This window comes from Aedes albopictus, chromosome 3 (genome assembly GCF_035046485.1).
Source record: "Aedes albopictus strain Foshan chromosome 3, AalbF5, whole genome shotgun sequence".
Classification (NCBI taxonomy): Eukaryota; Metazoa; Arthropoda; class Insecta; order Diptera; family Culicidae; genus Aedes; species Aedes albopictus.
This window is the reverse complement of record NC_085138.1, coordinates 219,050,034-219,069,139: the sequence shown is the minus strand read 5'-3', so window position 1 is coordinate 219,069,139 and position 19,106 is coordinate 219,050,034. Positions and strand designations below refer to the sequence as shown.

The 19,106-nt window shown below is 45.2% G+C and overlaps 1 protein-coding gene across 1 annotated transcript; it reads left to right on the top strand.

Annotated features, from left to right (window-relative positions):
• The first annotated feature begins 6 nt into the window (after positions 1-6).
• Positions 7-5,711, top strand: LOC115256765 (uncharacterized). The gene is made up of 2 exons (XM_062857779.1): positions 7-205; positions 481-5,711. The coding sequence occupies exons 1-2, from the start codon at positions 7-9 to the stop codon at positions 5,709-5,711; spliced, it is 5,430 nt and encodes a 1,809-aa protein (XP_062713763.1).
• Positions 5,712-19,106: the final 13,395 nt, after the last annotated feature.

Genomic DNA, 19,106 nt, shown 5'->3' with positions numbered 1-19,106 from the left:
GGGCCGATGGTGTTCGATATGGACATATCTCCATCTCACTCCGGCGACAAGTCTAGGGCGGACTTAGAGCAAGAGATTCGAGATTTGAAGCAGCAGTTGGCCAGCATTTATCAAACATCTAGTCAGCGCCATTCGTTTCCCACAGCGATCAGCAGTAGCGAGTTGGATGCAGTGACTAGTAGCATAAGTATTACGACAAGTGCAGGTATGTCAAACGTGCAAGCTCTATTACGAACGGACCGAGAACTAGGTAGACAGGCAGACTATCCCTTTAGTTACCCAGTTAGGACTCAGGCTCCAAATGTTAGTATTCCTCAGGGGTTTGTAGCACAGGGAAACATACTGAACACTGTAGTGAACTCAAATTCGTTGCCTCATCGAGGCTCGATGGTTTCGTCAAACGCCGCAGAGCTAGGGATTCCAAACTATGCCGGTGGCTGTTTCTATCCGGTAGTTTCCGCCAGTCAATCATCGCGGCAGCACGAACCAAGTTCAGTGCATCCTCCTATTCGGCATTCGGCTTTCCGTCTGGTGCTCCCACCGGACATTCGTTGGGGCAATACGCACCAAACCAACCGAATCTTCTCAATCAGTATCCGACATTTTCGGTTAGTGCTCCTTCCTTCCCGTTCGTCGCGAGTGTATCGAGTGTTCCAAATCCGATCGTCACACCACTACCGTCAAGCAGAACCGCTCGTGATCTTCCAGTCCCAGCGTATGGACCGAGTTCACAGCAAATCGCCGCAAGACACGTGGTGCCCAAGGAGCTACCGGAGTTCACCGGCGATCCCATAGACTGGCCGCTATTCGTGAGTAGTTACAACAACTCAACGCGTATGTGTGGATATAGCGATGACGAGAACCTCATGCGTCTTCAACGGTGTCTCAAAGGGAATGCGAAGGAGGCAGTTCGGGGACATCTCTACCATCCGTCATCAGTGCCACAAGTCATGTCAACCTTGGAAACACTCTACGGTCGCCCGGAATTGATTGTGAAGTGCCTGAAGAACAAAGTGTATTCAACGCCGGCGCCGAAAGCGGACAAGTTGGAGAGCCTCATCAGCTTCGGACTAGTCGTTCAGAACCTGTGTAGTCAGCTACAGTCCATGGGCATGGATGCCCATCTTTCAAACCCTTCGCTTCTCCAGGAATTGGTTGACAAGTTGCCGGCCAATATCAAGCTGGACTGGGCCTTGTACCAACGACAGATTCCGGTAGCAGATTTGCGGACGTTTAGCGCGTACATGACAACAATTCTATCTGCTGCCAGCAACGTCACATTCTACGCAGAGCCGGTGCGAAAGCAGGAGAAACTCAAGGGTAAAGAGAAGGGTTTTGTGAACGCGCATACATCGGAGCCGGAACGGAAAGTCCAGCGGGACGTCAAGACGGAAGATGCTGGTGCTAGTGAAGTGCGCCAACCGAAGCCGTGTCTACTGTGCAAGAAGGACGGACACAAAGTGCGCGAGTGCAATAGTTTCAAGAGCTTGTCCCTGGAGAATCGTTGGAAGACGGCCCAGCAGCTAAGCCTCTGCCGCCGCTGCCTGATTCCTCACGGCAAGTGGCCGTGCAAGGCTACGGTGTGTGGTGTAAGCAACTGTGAAGCACGCCATCACAAGCTACTGCACCCGGGAAACCCTCAGGCGCCGACTATCGAAGCAGTGTCGTCAGCGAGAAGCCAGGTCACACCCACAACATCAGCAACAGTGAACGTTCATCGTCAACTTCCGTGTCCGGTACTGTTCCGGATTCTTCCCGTTACCCTTTACGGGAAAAAGAAGTCAGTCACCACGCTGGCATTCCTCGACGATGGATCTTCCTACACACTAATGGAAAAGGAGTTGGCTGATGAACTTGGCGTTGAAGGTGAGGCCGAACCCCTGTGTTTGCAGTGGACCGGCAGTATCAAACGAATCGAAAAGGATTCGCAGAACGTACAGTTGGGAATCTCGGCGGCCGGGAACAGTCAACAGCACACACTGGAATACGTGCGGACAGTTGAAAGTTTGGATCTTCCCCCGCAGTCTTTGCAGTACGAAGAGATGGCACGCAGATACGATTATCTCAAAGGTCTTCCCGTAGACAGTTATCCTACCGCTACACCCCGTATTCTGATCGGTGTGGACAACGCTAAATTGCTGCTGACTTTGAAGAAGCGAGAAGGGAAGTACTTCGAACCAGTTGCAGCAAAAACAAGGCTAGGTTGGACCATCTACGGCAAAGCAGAAGGACTTTCGAGCACACCAGAACATCGTATTCTGCACATTTGCGCTCGCTCATCCGACGAACAGCTACATGACGCAGTGAAAAACTTCTTCTCCATCGAAAACGTTGGTGTGGCGCTAGTTCCACAAATCGAAGCTGAAGAAGATCGGCGATCACGTGAGATTCTCGAGCAAACAACTATCCGGACATCATCTGGGCGGTTCCAAACAGGACTACTCTGGAAGTTCGACTGCATTGAGTTTCCTGAAAGCCGGTTAATGGCTGAAAAGCGACTGACTTGCTTGGAGCGGAGTTTGTGCAAGAAACCGGAGCTGTACGCAAATGTCCGACAGCAGATCCTCGATTATCAGTCGAAGGGCTACGTCCATAAGCTTACGGATGAAGAGGCCAGCCGCAGTGACCCCAGAAGAGTCTGGTACTTACCGTTAGGAGTGGTTCAGAACCCGAACAAGCCCGGAAAAGTCCGGGTTGTGTGGGACGCTGCGGCGAAAACCGGTGGCGTATCATTGAACTCCATGCTACTGAAGGGGCCGGATCTACTCATTTCGCTGCCATCCGTGCTATTCCGTTTCCGTCAGCGAGAGGTTGCCATTACGGGTGACATAAAGGAAATGTTCCACCAGATATTGATTCGACCGGAGGACCGACAAGCTCAGCGTTTCTTGTGGCGGGACAGTTCCAGGGAACCCATGCAGGAATATGTGATGGATGTTGCAACGTTTGGGTCAACATGTTCGCCATGCTCTGCCCAGTACGTGAAGAATAGAAACGCCGAAGAGTGGAAGCAGGTATACCCGGACGCGGCTGCAGCTATTGTGGAGAACACCTACGTAGATGACTACGCCAACAGTTCGGATTCCGTTGAGGAAGCGGCTCGTATAGCGCTCGAGGTGAAGGAGGTTCACGCAAGTGCTGGTTTCGAGATCCGAAATTGGTTGTCAAGTTCTAAACAAGCTCTTCGACGGGTCGGGGAAGAAGCATCACAAGTATCAAAGAGCTTCATTGCAGAAAAGTCCACCGGCTCCGAACGAGTACTAGGAATGACGTGGTTACCAGAACCAGACGAATTCACGTTCACTCTCAAACTACGTGATGAAGTTTTTCAACTGTTGGCGGAGGAATTCATTCCGACAAAGCGTCAAGTGCTAAGAGTGGTAATGAGCATCTTCGATCCTCTCGGGCTTGTTGCAGCGTTTGTGGTGCACGGAAAATGTTTAATCCAGGACATTTGGAGAGCAAAGGTGAACTGGGACGAGCAAATTCCAGAAGAATTGGTCAGCAAGTGGCGGCGTTGGGTGGATGTGCTGCAAAACCTTAACCAGGTGAAGATTCCACGCTGCTATTTCCCTGGATACGATCCCCGCAGTTTGGAGTGCTTAGATCTGCACGTTTTCGTCGACGCAAGTGAGGAAGCGTACGCGTGCACCGCTTATTTCCGGATTGTCGATCGAGGACAGATACGATGCGCTCTCGTGTCTGCCAAAACAAAGGTAGCTCCTCTAAATCCAATGTCGGTGCCTCGCCTGGAATTGCAGGCCGCAGTTATCGGTGTCCGACTAATGAAGGCGGTACAGGACAACCACTCACTCCCGATAAGTCGTCGTGTGATATGGGGTGACTCAAAGACAGTGCAGTCCTGGCTTCGTTCGGACCAGCGGAAATACCGCCAATTCGTAGCTTTCAGAGTCAGCGAAATTCTTAGCGAGACGAGTCTGGAAGAATGGCGATGGGTCCCAACACGGAGTAACGTAGCAGATGAAGCAACGAAGTGGGGTAAAGGACCTAGCTTCCACTCCGACAGCCGATGGTTTACAGGTCCGGAATTCCTTTATGAGGATGAATCAGGGTGGCCAGAACAGGAATATTCGCCACCAAACACCCAAGAAGAAATTCGACCAATCCACGCTCACCATCGTGCATCTTTAGTACCAGTATTTGACTATCAACGCTTCTCCAAATATCAACGACTGCTACGAACGGTAGGATACGTACTGCGCTTCATCGATCGTTGTCGTCGAAAGCATGCAACCGAATCTTCCGATACTGGACTGTCAAGAAAGGAACTGTTGAAGGCTGAACTCGTGCTGTGGCGGCTGGTGCAGAACGAAGAATATCCCGAAGAAGTGTTGACGATACTCAAAAACAAGGAACGACTGCCAGGAGAAGTCAAAAGGTTGATGAAAAGTAGCCCGTTACGCAAGCTGACAGTGTTTCTCGACGATAACGGTGTTCTGCGTATCGAAGGACGGATTGAGGCAGCAAAATTGATTTCATACGAATCCAAGTATCCTGTGGTGCTCCCAAAGCAGCACCACGTTACTCGACTGCTCGTCGAACATTTTCATCGGCGGTACGCACACGGTTACGGAGAAACTGTGATCAACGAGCTTCGACAGATCTTCCACATTCCCAGTTTAAGAACCCTTGTCCGGCAGATAGCCAAGCGTTGCTCATGGTGTACCGTGTATCGTGCTGCACCTCGGACCCCGCGAATGGCACCTCTTCCAGCTGCGAGAGTGACCCCGTACGTGCGGCCATTCACATATATTGGCATCGACTACTGTGGGCCTTTTCTGATTCGCATCGGTCGCAGTAACGTGAAGAGATGGGTGGTACTGATTACCTGCCTAACTATACGGGCCGTCCATCTGGAGGTTGCCTGCAGCATGTCTAGCGAGTCGTGCAAGTTGGCGATTAGGCGGTTTGTCGCGAGGAGAGGAGCACCGCAGGAGATCTATAGTGACCAAGGCACGAATTTCGTTGGAGCTAGCAGGGAGTTACGGGAAGAAATAGCAGCGTTGAACCACACATTAGCCGGAACATTTACAAACCGAGACACCCAGTGGCGTTTCAACCCTCCAGCTGCGCCCCATATGGGTGGAGTGTGGGAGCGTATGGTACGGACGGTGAAAACTTCGTTGCGGACGTTATCAACCAGCAGAACACCGGATGAGGAGACGTTCCAGACCCTATTAACCGAAGTGGAAGGTATTATCAACTCTCGGCCCTTGACATTCGTGCCGTTGGGATCTGAAGACGATGAAGCTCTTACGCCGAACCACTTCCTACTGTTGAGCTCCAACGGTGTAGTTCAACCACCACAGGAACCGGTAGCGGATGGCGGACGAACACTAAGGACTAATTGGAACCAAATACGGATCATGCTGGATCAGTTCTGGATTAAATGGATCAAGGGTTACTTGCCCACGATATGTCGCCGCTCCAAGTGGTTCGACGATACCAAGCCGGTAGAAATTGGAGATTTGGTAGTGGTTGTCGAAGAAGGTGTTCGGAACAGCTGGACTCGTGGAAAGGTAGTCAAGGTATATCCCGGTAACGATGGCAGAATTAGGAAGGTGGACGTGCAAACTACGAATGGAGTGTTGCAGCGGCCGGTTACGAAGGTAGCTGTGCTGGACGTGGCTGTGGGTGGTATAGCTGAAGAAGGCCAGCAGCAATACGGGTCGGGGAATGTGCGCGAGTAAGCCCACCGTGCACACTACAACTACTCCGATCAATCAAGTGGATTACCTTCCATATTCGCTACGGCCTATGTAGCTGACAACGGTAGGTGATCAAAACAAAACGACGATCAGAAACGAATTGAATTGCACCGTGATTTGGCAGAAATTATCTTTATTGTAAAATACGTTTTTTCTCGCATTTATTGAATTCGATTCAGAGTAAGTACTTAAGAACTACACCTAGTTTATAATTGTAATAAAAATAATTTAAACTACTTATTACCTTAACAGCTTAAACCTATATCTAAAAAACTATTGCGGACAGACAGACAGTTAGGGAAACAGATTAAAAGGAACTATAAACGTAAGTAATTATTGAAATAATGCGTAAAATATGTCCAAAACTTATTGAAATACACTTCCGCAGCTTAAAGCATTATCCCAGAAATACCGGGTGTGCTAAAAGGCGTCCGAAAATCCTTTCTGTCCCGTCCACCGCAACAGAACTACAAATACTGCTCCGATTTTTATCAAAATTTTACAGTTTAATACCACAGACAAACAGACGTAACACCTTGAACGATTTTCATGGAAATCCATCGCCCAGTTCACACTACCATCATCTGGTGGAAAAGTTGCACGAATCACTGTGTTGTGCATTATCGTCAACAGAAGGCGCTCGCGTTAAACGTCAAATGTATAGAAAAACGATGCGCGCGCCTCTGGTTGTGAAAATCACAACCATAAAGATTTAAAATGATCGTTAAAAGCGTGGTCGATGGAAATTTTGCAAGTGTTACGTCTGTTTGTCTGTGATAATACTATTATGAAAATATGTTCGTAGTAAAATTTTGAGCTATTTTGTATGAATACTTTCAAAGTTGTAGCAGTTTGAATATGAAAAAAAAACTGACCGGGTGCCACTTAAGTAAATATAACTTTGTAACGGCTGGATCAAATTGAATGAAATTATGCATACTTCACATACAGAAAAATTTTCATTGAAATCGGTTAAGTATTTCTGACTCTATAAATAAAACAGTAAAAATGTGTTCTTATTTGTGAAAAAAAATATTAAAATTACAGATCTCAGGGTTCAACAATATCTCCGCAAATACTAGACCTATTTTGATGAAAATTTTATGTACCAGCTACATAATGGACCATTACTGATCCAAAAATCAGCTGGTTTGGTGTACGCAGTCTAAAGTTATGAAAAAAAAATGTGTGACCAAAATTTGACTTAACTTGACACAATTTGACAAAATTTGACCACCTAAACAAATATAACTTGGTAAAGGCTGGATCAAATTGAATGATATTTTTACACAACATTTTGATATGTATACTTTACATACAGAAAAATTTTCATTGAAATTGGTTCAGTATTTCTGGTTCTATAAATAAAAGAGTAAAAATGTGTTCCTTATTTTTTAATCCTCTTTGTACAACATTTTAAAATTGCAGTTTTCAGGATTTATGGTATAAGCTACATATAATGTAAAATTACTGGTCAAAAAATCAGCTGTTTTGGTGTAGGCAGTCTCAAGTTATGAAACAAATTGTGCGACCAAATTTTGACCGTATCATCCTTTATGGGTATATTTGGTATCTCGTTTGGTATGGAGAAGTCCGGAGTCCAAACGTGGCGACCAGAATATCCAAGTTGGCGGTCTAAAATCCAAGATGGCGGCTCGAAATTAAAGATTAGCAGCGTTTGAAGGAGTTTTAGGCCCTAAACCATGCAATATGAGTATATTTGGTGTGGGAAAGGTGTCCAGAGTTCAAAAATGACGGTCAGAATATCCAAGATGGCGGTTCAGAATCCAAGATGACGGCTTAACATTCAAGATGGCGGTTGTTTAATGGAGTTTAAGGCCCTAAAACCACGCAACATGGGTATGTTTGGTATGGAGAAGATGTCCGGAGTCCAAAAATGGCAACCAGAATATCTAAGATGGCGGTCTAATATCCAATATGGCGGCTATTTAATGTAGTTTTAGGCCCTGAAACCATGCAATATGGATATATTTGGTGCGAGAAAGATGTCGGAAGTCCAAAACGGAGACCAGCATATCCAAGATGGCGGTCCAAAATCCAAGTTGGCGGCTGAATATTCAAGATTCGATTTGAAAAAGTTCAATAATATAATGCAGAGCAGAAGCTAAGGTTCGTGCCAATATTATCGTCGCACCACCAAATCAAAGTCGTCGCTAGAAGCACATGCAGCTGCAAAGTAAATTTGACTCTATTTTTTCTGTTGCGCATCATTAAGCTAATTAAGAGCAACAATATGCACTAATACAAATTGAGTTGCGACATTACTAAGTAGGTTAAAAATCAATTTTCGCATGTTCGGTCACTTTGTATTTCGACCAAAAGCATAATACCACCATCGACCGATTTTGTCGGTATTAGAGTTTTGAGCAAGCAACCCTCAGGCAAACAAAACATCCCTTTTCAGGGCCATCATAAGGCCGTTACAAATATTTATTGCACTTTTTGTCCCACCACTCTTGGCCTGGTCGAGGGGGGGGAGGATAAAAGTTTTAATCTGAAAAATATTAAAAACTCATCGGATTTGTTAAAGAATTTCTAGCTAGACCCGATATTTTGATATGCAAAATCCTGGTAAAAATTTTTGAAGGGGGGGGGGGGGGGTTGGCTGACAAAAAGTCAAATTGAAGTTGAATTGAAGTTGAAACGGTAGTTGATCTTGACAAATTGTAATATGATTTGTTCAATAAAACAGCAAACAAAAGTTCTTTAAGATTCACAACAAGCTGCTTTACGTAGTTTACGTCATGCGGTTGTGTCTTGCACAACCCTCTGATTTTTTGAGCTGTTCCAGTTTAGCTCACACCCTAAAACGAAAGTACACAGCGAATGAGTAACTTGCGAAAAGACAAAGGATTTTTCACTCATAAATATTTGCGTACGACTGGATCAGCACAAAAAATGTGCTGATCCGGTGTTACACAAATTTGCGTGAAATTTCACACAAGTTTGCATGAAATCTTTTGTCTTTTCGATCGCTGCGTGAAAGTTACTCCTTGCTCTGTGTACATCGATCTTTCCGTGCAGTTTTGTGTGAATTTCCTGACCGTGTGTGTGAAAGATTTCTAAGCGTGTGGTTTTGTGGCGAAATGCCAGATGTCGCTAGATTCCTTTGATGATGGAATTTGTCGATATAGTAGATTTTAATTATTTTCTAGTGGTTGTGGCGCCACCTTTGAGAATATGCTGATCGACCGTTACTCGATGATAGCACCATCTATTGGCAGATTTAATAGAATCGCGAGCCGCCAAACAAACGCAACACGCTACTCTTAAAATGAGTAAATTCTACACGGTCAGAAAATTCACTCATTTTCGAGCTAAAGTGGGACAACTCAAAATTGAGTAAATTTTTTTCCCAGCGATAGCGCTGGCCCAAGTGCGAAAATCTCATCAGTTTAAGCCGTATAATATTCTTGATGATGCGAAGAATATTATACGGCTTAAACCAGTTGGATTTTTGCACTTGGGCCAGCGCTATCGCTGGAAATGCAATTTACTCATTTTTTGAGCTGTTCCAGTTTAGCTCAGTTTTGTGTGAATCTTACTCATTTTAGAGTAACATTTTCTTAGCGTGTATTTCCAGCGCACACGGTCAGGAAATTCACACAAAACAGCTAAAAAAATGAGTAATTTGCATTTCCAGTGCCAATATCTCATCAGTTTAAGCCGTTAAGTTGAATAGTAGGAAATCAAAGCTTGCTTTTCTCAGAGATGGCGCCACCAAATTAAAAGTAAAATCATTTTTCTTGTATGGACAAATCGCTGGCTTGCACTTGTTCCGCATCGCAGCGATTTGTGGCTTGGGGCAAAAAGTTGCAAATTAGAAACAAAATCATTATCCCTACGCGTTTCTTCTGGATTCATTGCAGTAACAGAGAATTGATTACATCACCATACAAATTTCAAGTTGTTTACTTCTTTTTTTCTGACTGGCATTTTTCACCCGTGTAGCGCATGATGTTTCGAGTGGATAGGTGCCAGGCGGCGCCGCTGTATATGTGAAAAACACATGGAACACGAGCGCCGTCTATGATTCCGTAGCGCAAACTTTTCTGCTTGTTTACACTGTTATCACGTTTACCGCATTTATCAGAAAAGCGCCACTACCGGCACTTTAGCATAGGCGCAGCTGCTTGCTTCCTATTACGGCCAGTTGGATTTTTGCACTTGAGCCAGCGCTATCGCTTTTCCAGCGCAAATGCAAATGCAAAAATTTTTTCAGCTGTTCAGCTGTTTTGTGTGATTTTTCTGACCGTAAATAAAAAAAATCTGAGAAAGATTCACACAAAAATGAGCGTATTAAAATTTAAAATTCTTGCGTGCTTCTGCGAAAAACCTAAGATTTTCGCACTTGGGCCAGCTAGCGATAGCTCGCTGGAAATGCAATTTACTCATTTTTGAGTTGTCCCATTTTAGAGAGTGAATTTTCTGACCTGCGACGCCTTTTCAACTTCAAAGTCAACATCGCAATGCTGAATTGATGATTCCCGGCACCCACGATCCAACCGTATTCGTATTTTTCCGATGAGTTTCTGAGTGGAATGAGAAAAACAAAATCGATGTAAATTTAACGGACCGTTGGCCCGCGGTCCCCTGAAAAAAATAGTTTTTCAAGTTTTTTGTAAAAATATTTTTCGCGGTCACACAATCCAGCTTTCCACGCTCGCCATAATGGCGGATGCCATAAAAAGTTTGACAAGAACTGTGCCCAAAACACTGAACTGAGAATAGAAAAAAATATTCTCAGCAAGCTTTGGTTTCTAATAATAACCGTTTTGTTGTTTGCTGTCAAGGCTGGGTTTTTCACTTTTTCTTCCAAATTGCGTTATTTCAGGTTATTAGGTACTAATAAATTTAATTCTTATTTTAGGAAATGCCACATGAGACAAGTTATTCGCATGTATTATTTATGCTTGAACGAGAAACGGAAACGCTACTTGGTATTCACGGATGGAATTGTGTCTTGTGGCCCTCTTGGTGCTAATCGGTCTCGGCAAAAATGTTAGCAGAGCTTGAAAGAAAAGAACTTGCTTCTTCGAGTAGTAACAGTGGAATGAAAATTTTTATTATTCTATATTTACAGGTTGCTGCGATTCTATATTTTACATTTGAATTTCAACCGATTGCTTCGATTGAGCTGTTTCGGTATCTCAACACTCCTCCTCGAAACGCCCAGGAAGTACACCAGCCGTGGATCGATGCTGCGTCAACTTAATTTTATTCAACGGCTTGGTGAGCATGTCCGCAACCATATGCTCAGAGGGGCAATAGATTACGGTCAGCACACCTTGTTGAACGAGGTCCTTGGTGAACTGGAACTTGGTATCAACGTGTTTGGATCTTCGTTCCAGCCGTTCCGACTCCAGTTGCCGGATCGCACTCTGATTATCCTCGTAGAGCAGGATTTTACTCGCCGGTTCACCTACGTCTGCCATAAGCTTCCGGATCCAAAGCAGTTCTTGACCAACTTCAGCAGCTGCAATGAATTCCGCCTCGGTTGAGGACAAGGCGACGCAGGTCTGCTTTCTCGCTGCCCAACTTATCGTACCACCTCCAAAAGTGATGAGGAAACCGCTGTTGGATTTTCTGTCCCGGTGATCTCCAGCCCAATCCGCGTCCACGAAAGCCTTCAGGTCAGCATTGTTGCCACCCAACTTGAGCCGGAAATGCTTCGTCGCCAGGAGGTAACGCATCGTGCGCTTCGCTTCAGTCCAATCATTTGTATTCGGCTCGCTCACTTTCCGTCCAAGTAATGACACGCTGATCGCTACATCTGGCCTCGTATTGACGGCTATGTAGAGCAAACCACCAACCAAGCTAGAGTACGATACATTGTTTGGTAGCTTACTGATCTCCTCCTCCTTTGCTTGTAGGTAGCCGGGATCCATCGGGATGAGTGATGGCTTCGCCATGTCAAGGCCGAATCGCGACCCCAGTCGCTGAATGTAGCATCGCTGGTTCAACGAAAAGTTTCCATCGGATGACCGCTCCACTTGTATGCCAAGATACTGTCGTACGTCACCCAGAGGCACTATGTTGAATTGCTCCGACAAGGCTCGCAATATCGCTTCATACTCGCTTTCGGTCTCACAGACGATGAGCATGTCGTCCACGTACAGGAGGATAAACACTTGCTTGTTTCCCCTAGTACGCACGTATAGACACGCGTCGGCGGTTGACTGGATGAATCCGAGTTCCTTCAGCCTGCTATCGATCGTCCGGTTCCAGATTCGTCCGGATTGCTTCAAGCCGTAGATGCTTTTCTTCAGGTGGCAGACTTCTCCGGGTGAACCGATTTCATATCCCTTCGGCTGACGCATGTATACCGGCTCCGTTAGAGTCCCGTACAGATAGGCCGTTTTGATGTCAACGTGCTTCACTAAAAATTGACGCCTAGTGGCAATGGTTAAGAGTGTGCGAAAAGTTACCTGTTTCGCCACCGGCGCGAACACCTGGTCGTAGTCAGTGCCAAACTTCTGACTGAAGCCTTGAGCGACCAGTCTTGCCTTGTAACGAGTGACACGTCCGTGCTCGTCCAGCTTACGTTTGAACAGCCACTTCGATCCGACTGCCTTTCGTCCTTCCGGGAGGGCTCCAACGGTCCAGGTCGAGTTCTGACGGTGTGACATCATCTCCTCATCCATGGCTGCCTTCCACGAATCGCTCTCGGGTCCATTTACTGCCTCATCGAAAGTTGTTGGTTCTGCAACGAGCGCCATGTTGCTCATTTCGCGGTACCGCTGTGGGGCGACACCCTTATTTGGCCGCTCGGATCTTCGGACAATAGTTTCGTTCAGATCTTCGTGAACGAATTCATCGCAGGAGTCAAAATCGGTATCGGTTGCAGCCGACAATCCGTCCTCTTCATCGTCTGGATCGCTTGCGGGTTCCTCGGTCGGTGCTTGATTCAATGCCGCAATAGGGGACAACGGATTTAGGATGTCCGCGTATGACTCCTCCTCCAGATTTGGAACGTCGGTACCGGCTTGGACCAACTCCTCCTCAACGAATTTGACGTCTCGGCTGATGACCAACTTGTTAGTGGCCAAATCGATGAACCGGTATGCCTTATGGTTGTTGGAATAGCCGACGAACGTCATTTCCTTCGCCTTGTCCTGTAGCTTGCTTCGCTTTTCCTTTGGCACGTGGACGAACGCTTTGCACCCAAACACCTTCAGATGCGACACGTTCGGTTTGCGTCCCCACCAGAGCTCATACGGTGTCGTCTCCACCACACGAGAGGGAAGATGATTCTGGAGATACACGGCCGTACTGGTTGCCTCGGCCCAATATCTTGACGGCATCCTGGCATCCATCAGCATGCACCGACACATTTCGATGACGTATCGGTTTCGTCGTTCCGCCACTCCATTCTGCTGTGGCGAATATCCAGCAGTGAATTCGGGGTGGATGCCATGCTTGCGGTAGAACTCCATCAGTGCTTCGCTCGAGTACTCCCCTCCCCTGTCTGACCGGATGCGCTTGGGATATCTTCCGAACTGGGTGCGAACGTAGTTGCAGAATTCTTCGATACGGTCGGCGACCTCGGATTTTTTCTTCAAAAAATAAATCGTACAGTAGCGACTGTGGTCGTCAACAAAGGAAACAAAATAACGAAATCCACTCACCGAGGGGGTCTCCAGGGGTCCATACACGTCGGAGTGGATGAGGTCCAACGGCGCGCTGGTTTTCTTCTCGGTGTTCTTGGGGAAGGGAGTTCGAGCCTGCTTTCCTCTGACACAGCATTCACAGCCTTCGCGTATTCCGCAATCAGCCACCGTCATTCCGTTGACCAGCTTCTTCTTCAGCAGTACGTCTAATGCATCTGGCTCGCGATGCCCAAACCGCCGGTGCCACGTGTGTTGGCAATCTCGCTTGTGAGATGCTGCCACTTGCGAGGCGAACGCTTGCTCCGGTTTGTCGAGTCGATACAGCCCTTTGCGTTTCGTTGCTATGGCGATCTCGTTGCCATTGACGACGATTTTGCATTTTTCACCGTCAAACTTCACCTCCGCCTTCCGGTTGGTCATAGTAAGCACTGACAAAAGGCTGGCTGACAGCTTCGGCACAAACATCACGTGGTGCAATCGAATTGTGTTCGTCCTTCCAGAACCGTCCACGCATTGAATCACGCCGGTCCCAGTACCAGCTATAGCCACTACGCGGCCGTCGGCCAACTCTACCTCACCTGTCGCCGGTTCCAGCTCGTCGAAAAAATCCCTGTTGGACGTCATGTGCGAACTTGCACCGGAATCGATGATCCAGTCGTTCACCGTGGCTCCGCTCCCGATGGTCAGAGCGTACATACCGCCGCCCCGGGCAACTTTCGCGTTTTGCCTCTTGCCTCCTCTCGTCTCTTTCTGCTGCTTGCAGTCACGTTGCTTGTGGCCAGGTTGCTTGCACAAATGGCACACAATTGATTTACGACCAGCAGCTTTCAGTGCCGATCCGCCGGTCGAATTTCGGTTTTGCTTGCTTACCTCGTCCAGCAGCTTCTCCCGGATGAGGTTCAACGTCAGGGCATCGTCCGCACGCGTTTCCAGAGCGGTTGTCAACGCGTTAAACGATTTGGGTAGCCCTCGCAGGATAAAGGCCACCATGGTGTCTTCTCCCAGGTCCTTTCCTGCGCTGCACAACTTGGTGTACAGTTCCTCCATTTTCGTGAGATAGTCGTCCATATCCTCACCTTCCGTGTACCGGGTCTCGCACATCCGCTGCAGTAACGAAACCCTGGTGGACAGCGTTGCCTTCTGGTGATGCTTGGCCAACGCCGCCCAAGCTTCCTTCGCCGTCGTCGTCGCTCGAATCACACCGAACTGGTTCTCTTCCAGCAGCAGCAAAATCGTGGCACGTGCTTTTTCATCACCTTCTTCCCATTTCGCTGATGCAGCCACTTCCGCTTGACTTCTGCCTGCCGCCGGGGGGTCGTTCTTGACGTAGGTCCACAGACTTTCCCGGATCAGGAGCGCTTCAGTCCGGAGCTTCCAGGCTTCGAAATTGGAATTGTTCAGCTTCGTGGAATTCTTCAGATCCATCCTATCGCAGGAGAGGCTCCAAGCTTCGAATTTCCGGAAACTTCTTGAGAAAAAACGGCACGGTGCTAAAGGCTCATAACCTGTTAGCAGAGCTTGAAAGAAAAGAACTTGCTTCTTCGAGTAGTAACAGTGGAATGAAAATTTTTATTATTCTATATTTACAGGTTGCTGCGATTCTATATTTTACATTTGAATTTCAACCGATTGCTTCGATTGAGCTGTTTCGGTATCTCAACAAAAAATCGGTTGGTCATCAAACACTGCCTCTTACTTTCCTGCTCCCGGCCTCGAAACCTCAATGCAAGTTCACATTGGTTTTATACCAACATTCAACCAATTTTCCAAATAACCACCATTGTATTTTAAATAAATTAACAGAATTTTTTAAGACATGAATCAAGAGGTTGATGCCTCGGGAAAGAATTTCGAGACGAAGAAGTAGTTTTTCTGCTAACTGTTGGTAAAGAGTTTTATTCATTTATTTGCTTTTCTTTAATATGTCCTAACGTCCATGGAACCTCCCTAAGGACACCATCTATTTTTGTACGTTTTTATTGCTCTCTGCAAAGTAACGTCGTGAACCGTCTAGTTAGATAGCATAGGAATTGACACGTGGATAGGTGGTTCTGAGTCGACGACGTTTTGAGAACCAATAACAAACTGATTTACTACACGAACTTGTGTAAATTTTTGGAATAGGTACATTGCGGACCTCAGTGGAGCAGCTAGGTCTTGTTATCTTATGCAGGCAGTAGCATTGGTCTTGTGTCACCGGGTCTTGTATTTGATAGGTCGAGCACGCATCAGGAATAGTCACACGCAATCACTTCCGAAATGTAGCGGACTGTTAGGGAACCTGATAGAACTGGGGTTCATACAAATAGCAAGTGTTTATTGGTATAGGTTTGCATTTCCAGTGAGGTTTTTTCGGATCACAGAGCCAAGGAGTGGACACGATGTAGTTGAAAATGGACGCAGTGCGATGACGGGAACTATGAAAAAGTGAAGATGTTGAACGGTTGAACATGGGCGGATTGATCTCAAGTTCGAGAGAATTCTGCATGTAGCGAGTCCGTTTTGCTTTCAAGAATTATAAATGGCATATGCAAATAACTTGTCTCATGCAGCATTTCCTAAAATAAGAATTAAAATTGTTAGAAATAAACTTAAATAACGCAATTTGGAGGCACTTTTTGAAAAACCCATCCTTGACAGCAAACAACACAACGGTTATTTCTAGAAACCAAAGCTTGCTGAGAATATTTTTTTTCTATTTTCAGTTCAGTGTTTTGGGCACAGTTCTTGTCAAACTTTTTATGGCATCCGCCATTATGGCGAGCGTGGAAAGCTGGATATGTGAATGTGGCGGCATCTGTTGCTGGATTTATTTATTCCTGCAACGCTTCAATGTGACTGGGGCGCCCTCTATTCTCAAATTTCTTAGCAAGTTGCATGCAATAAGTCACGCCAGATGCACGGTCAGAAAATTCACACAAAACTGAGCTCAAAAAATGAGCTGCACGCCAAAACTGGAACAGCTCAAAAAATAAGTAAATTGCATTTCCAGCGATAGCGCTGGCCCAAGTGTGTGAATTTTCCGTGTGGCCCGAGTGCAAAAATCTTATCACCACGCTACGGTGAACTGATTTTGTTGTCGCTTAGAATGCGCAACCAGTGCTCACTAATACCAACATTCACTCAATACAGCAGCGGGAGAAAATAAGGAAAACGCACTTTGGCGAACAAAGTTTGCGAAAAGAGGTGTGTGTCTTTTCACAAGCAATTATCTATAGAAAATTACCAAAAATTCCAACATTCACTCAATACAGCAGCGGGAGAAAATAAGGAAAACGCACTTTGGCGAACAAAGTTTGCGAAAAGAGGTGTTGTGTGTCTTTTCACAAGCAAATATCTATAGAAAATTTACCTAAACGTTGACACTCTGAAATTGAAAAGCATCAATGGATCATTGAAGCCGACTTTTCTGCTACTCACCGCATCAAAACAAAAGCGCCACCGTATATGGACGGTAACACAGTGACAGCAGTCGAGTTACGTCAAACACACAAGGCTACGGTGGCGCTATCTGTTCATTTCATAGCGGCCGTTTTAGTTATTTTAGTGATCCATTAATGCCGCTCTTTCATGATCAACACTTTTATGAGATCTAATGTGATGTAAGCGTTTTGCACCGGGAAAAAAAGGTAAACATTCGAATTCCACGACTGGTGAATATTTTGGCTGGAGCATAAATTTATGCTCCACGTAAGGAGGCACAATCCAACCTGTCCATAGTGAAAAAATAGGTTGCCGTCCCCTTGGTTTAAGCCGTATAAGTATAGAGATAAGTGACATTTCATCACACGAACACTAGCTTGAATTTTTCCATACACAAAAATGCACGCCAATTCAAAGGCTATTCAGATTGCATATGAAAATATTACCCAACTGATGATAAAACTAACAACCGGGGTAAGAGTGCACATATTTTCCCCCAAGTTTCACTACTACATCTACAAAAGAGACACGCATACATTTGAACGTGATTACCACTATACCAGTTGGATTTTTGCACTTGGGAGAGCGCTATCGCTGGAAATGCAATTTACTCATTTTTTGAGTTTTGTTTTTCATCTCATCTTTAGAGTTACTTTTTCTTAGCGTGTATATTTTTTTTTTGTTTAGCTCTCGGAGTTGTGTGAAAAAGCTCTACACGCTAAGATCAGTTTACCTATTTTTCTAAAATATAGGTAAATTTTATTCAAATTTGCGTAAACTTTACGCAAATATGGGTAAATAAAACTCATATTTTGGAAAAGTGCACAACCTCATTTATAGGTAATATTAACCCATATTTGGCTTACAATTACTCATATGTGTGTCCACATTACCCATATTTGAGTTTTGTTAACCTATATTTGAGTATCATTTACGCATATTTGCGGTTGTGCACTTTTTGGAAAAAAGGTAAACTGATCTAAGCGTGTAAAAACTCAATTTAGAGTTAGATTTTCTTAGCGTGTAGAAATATTTTTCACGGGACTATGTGAATGTGGCGCCATCTATTGTTAGATTATTACTGCAACGCTTCAATCTGGAACAACAAGTTGCATGAAAGTTTCCACGCACCTCAAACGCTAAGAAAAAGTTACTCACACAAAACTCAACTCTACACAAAACAGCTGTATTTTCAGCGCAATTTACTCATATTTTTCATCATAAGTTGTTTAGTCGTTATTCTTCATCATCAATCATCATCGGCCAGAAAATTCACTCATTTTAGTGCTAAAGTGGGACAATGCTAGCGCTGGCCCCAGTGCGAAAATCTCATCAGTTCAAGTCGTATTTCTTGTTGATTATACGGCTTAAATTGATTGGATTTTTGCACTTGGGCCAGCAAATGCAGGAAATGCAATAGTAAGAAATCAAATCCACCACATTAAAGGCAAATTAGATTCATTCAAACCGGGAATAAACAAAATCATTGCCAATGGGTTGTCCCACTTTTAGCCGAAACTGAGTAAGAAAACAAAAGATTTTTCGATTTCTGAGTAAGGCCAACTCAGTCATTGAGTAGAAATTTTTCTCGGTGTACCTATAGCGCTGGCCCCAGTGCGAAAATCTCATCAGTTTAGGTCGTATAATATTCTTGCTGATGTGATTAAGAGCAAGTTTACCGGGGGCTACTATCTGGGTGAGTAAAATGACTGCCCACAGAGTTGTCATTTTAGTTTAGTTACTCATTTCCACACCGGTCGCTACTATATTTAGTTACCGGATTGCGTACCGGTCGTTGCCAAATACTGTTGCGGTATAAACAAAATATTTTGGAAACCTATTTTGGAAGATATCTGGGATTCCCCAGGAATTCCCTCTGATATACTAGCATGAATTTTTACTGAGTATCCTCGAGCAATACGTATGGTAAGTGGGGGCAGGATGGGTCACCTAAGAAATGGATCCCTATAACTTTCTGAATATAAATCGCATTTATCTGTATTCTACCACGACTCTCAGATACACTAGTCAGCTATGATATAAGAGTATAAAAAGGTAATAAAGTTTGAAACCTGCTTCTTGACAAACAATTTTCAAAACATTACCCATCTTGCCCCACCTCATTTTAACGGGGCAAGATGGGTCAGCTATAAGAAAACTCGATTTTCCTCCAACAAAAAATACTATATCTTCTAGTTTTTCTCTATACATCTAAGCTTCATAGACGTACAGATTACATGAAGAAAGTGTTGAAGCATATCGGTAGATTATTCTCAGAACTAGAAGATTTTTGTTCGGGTAGCCATAAACGGACTTTGAAAAC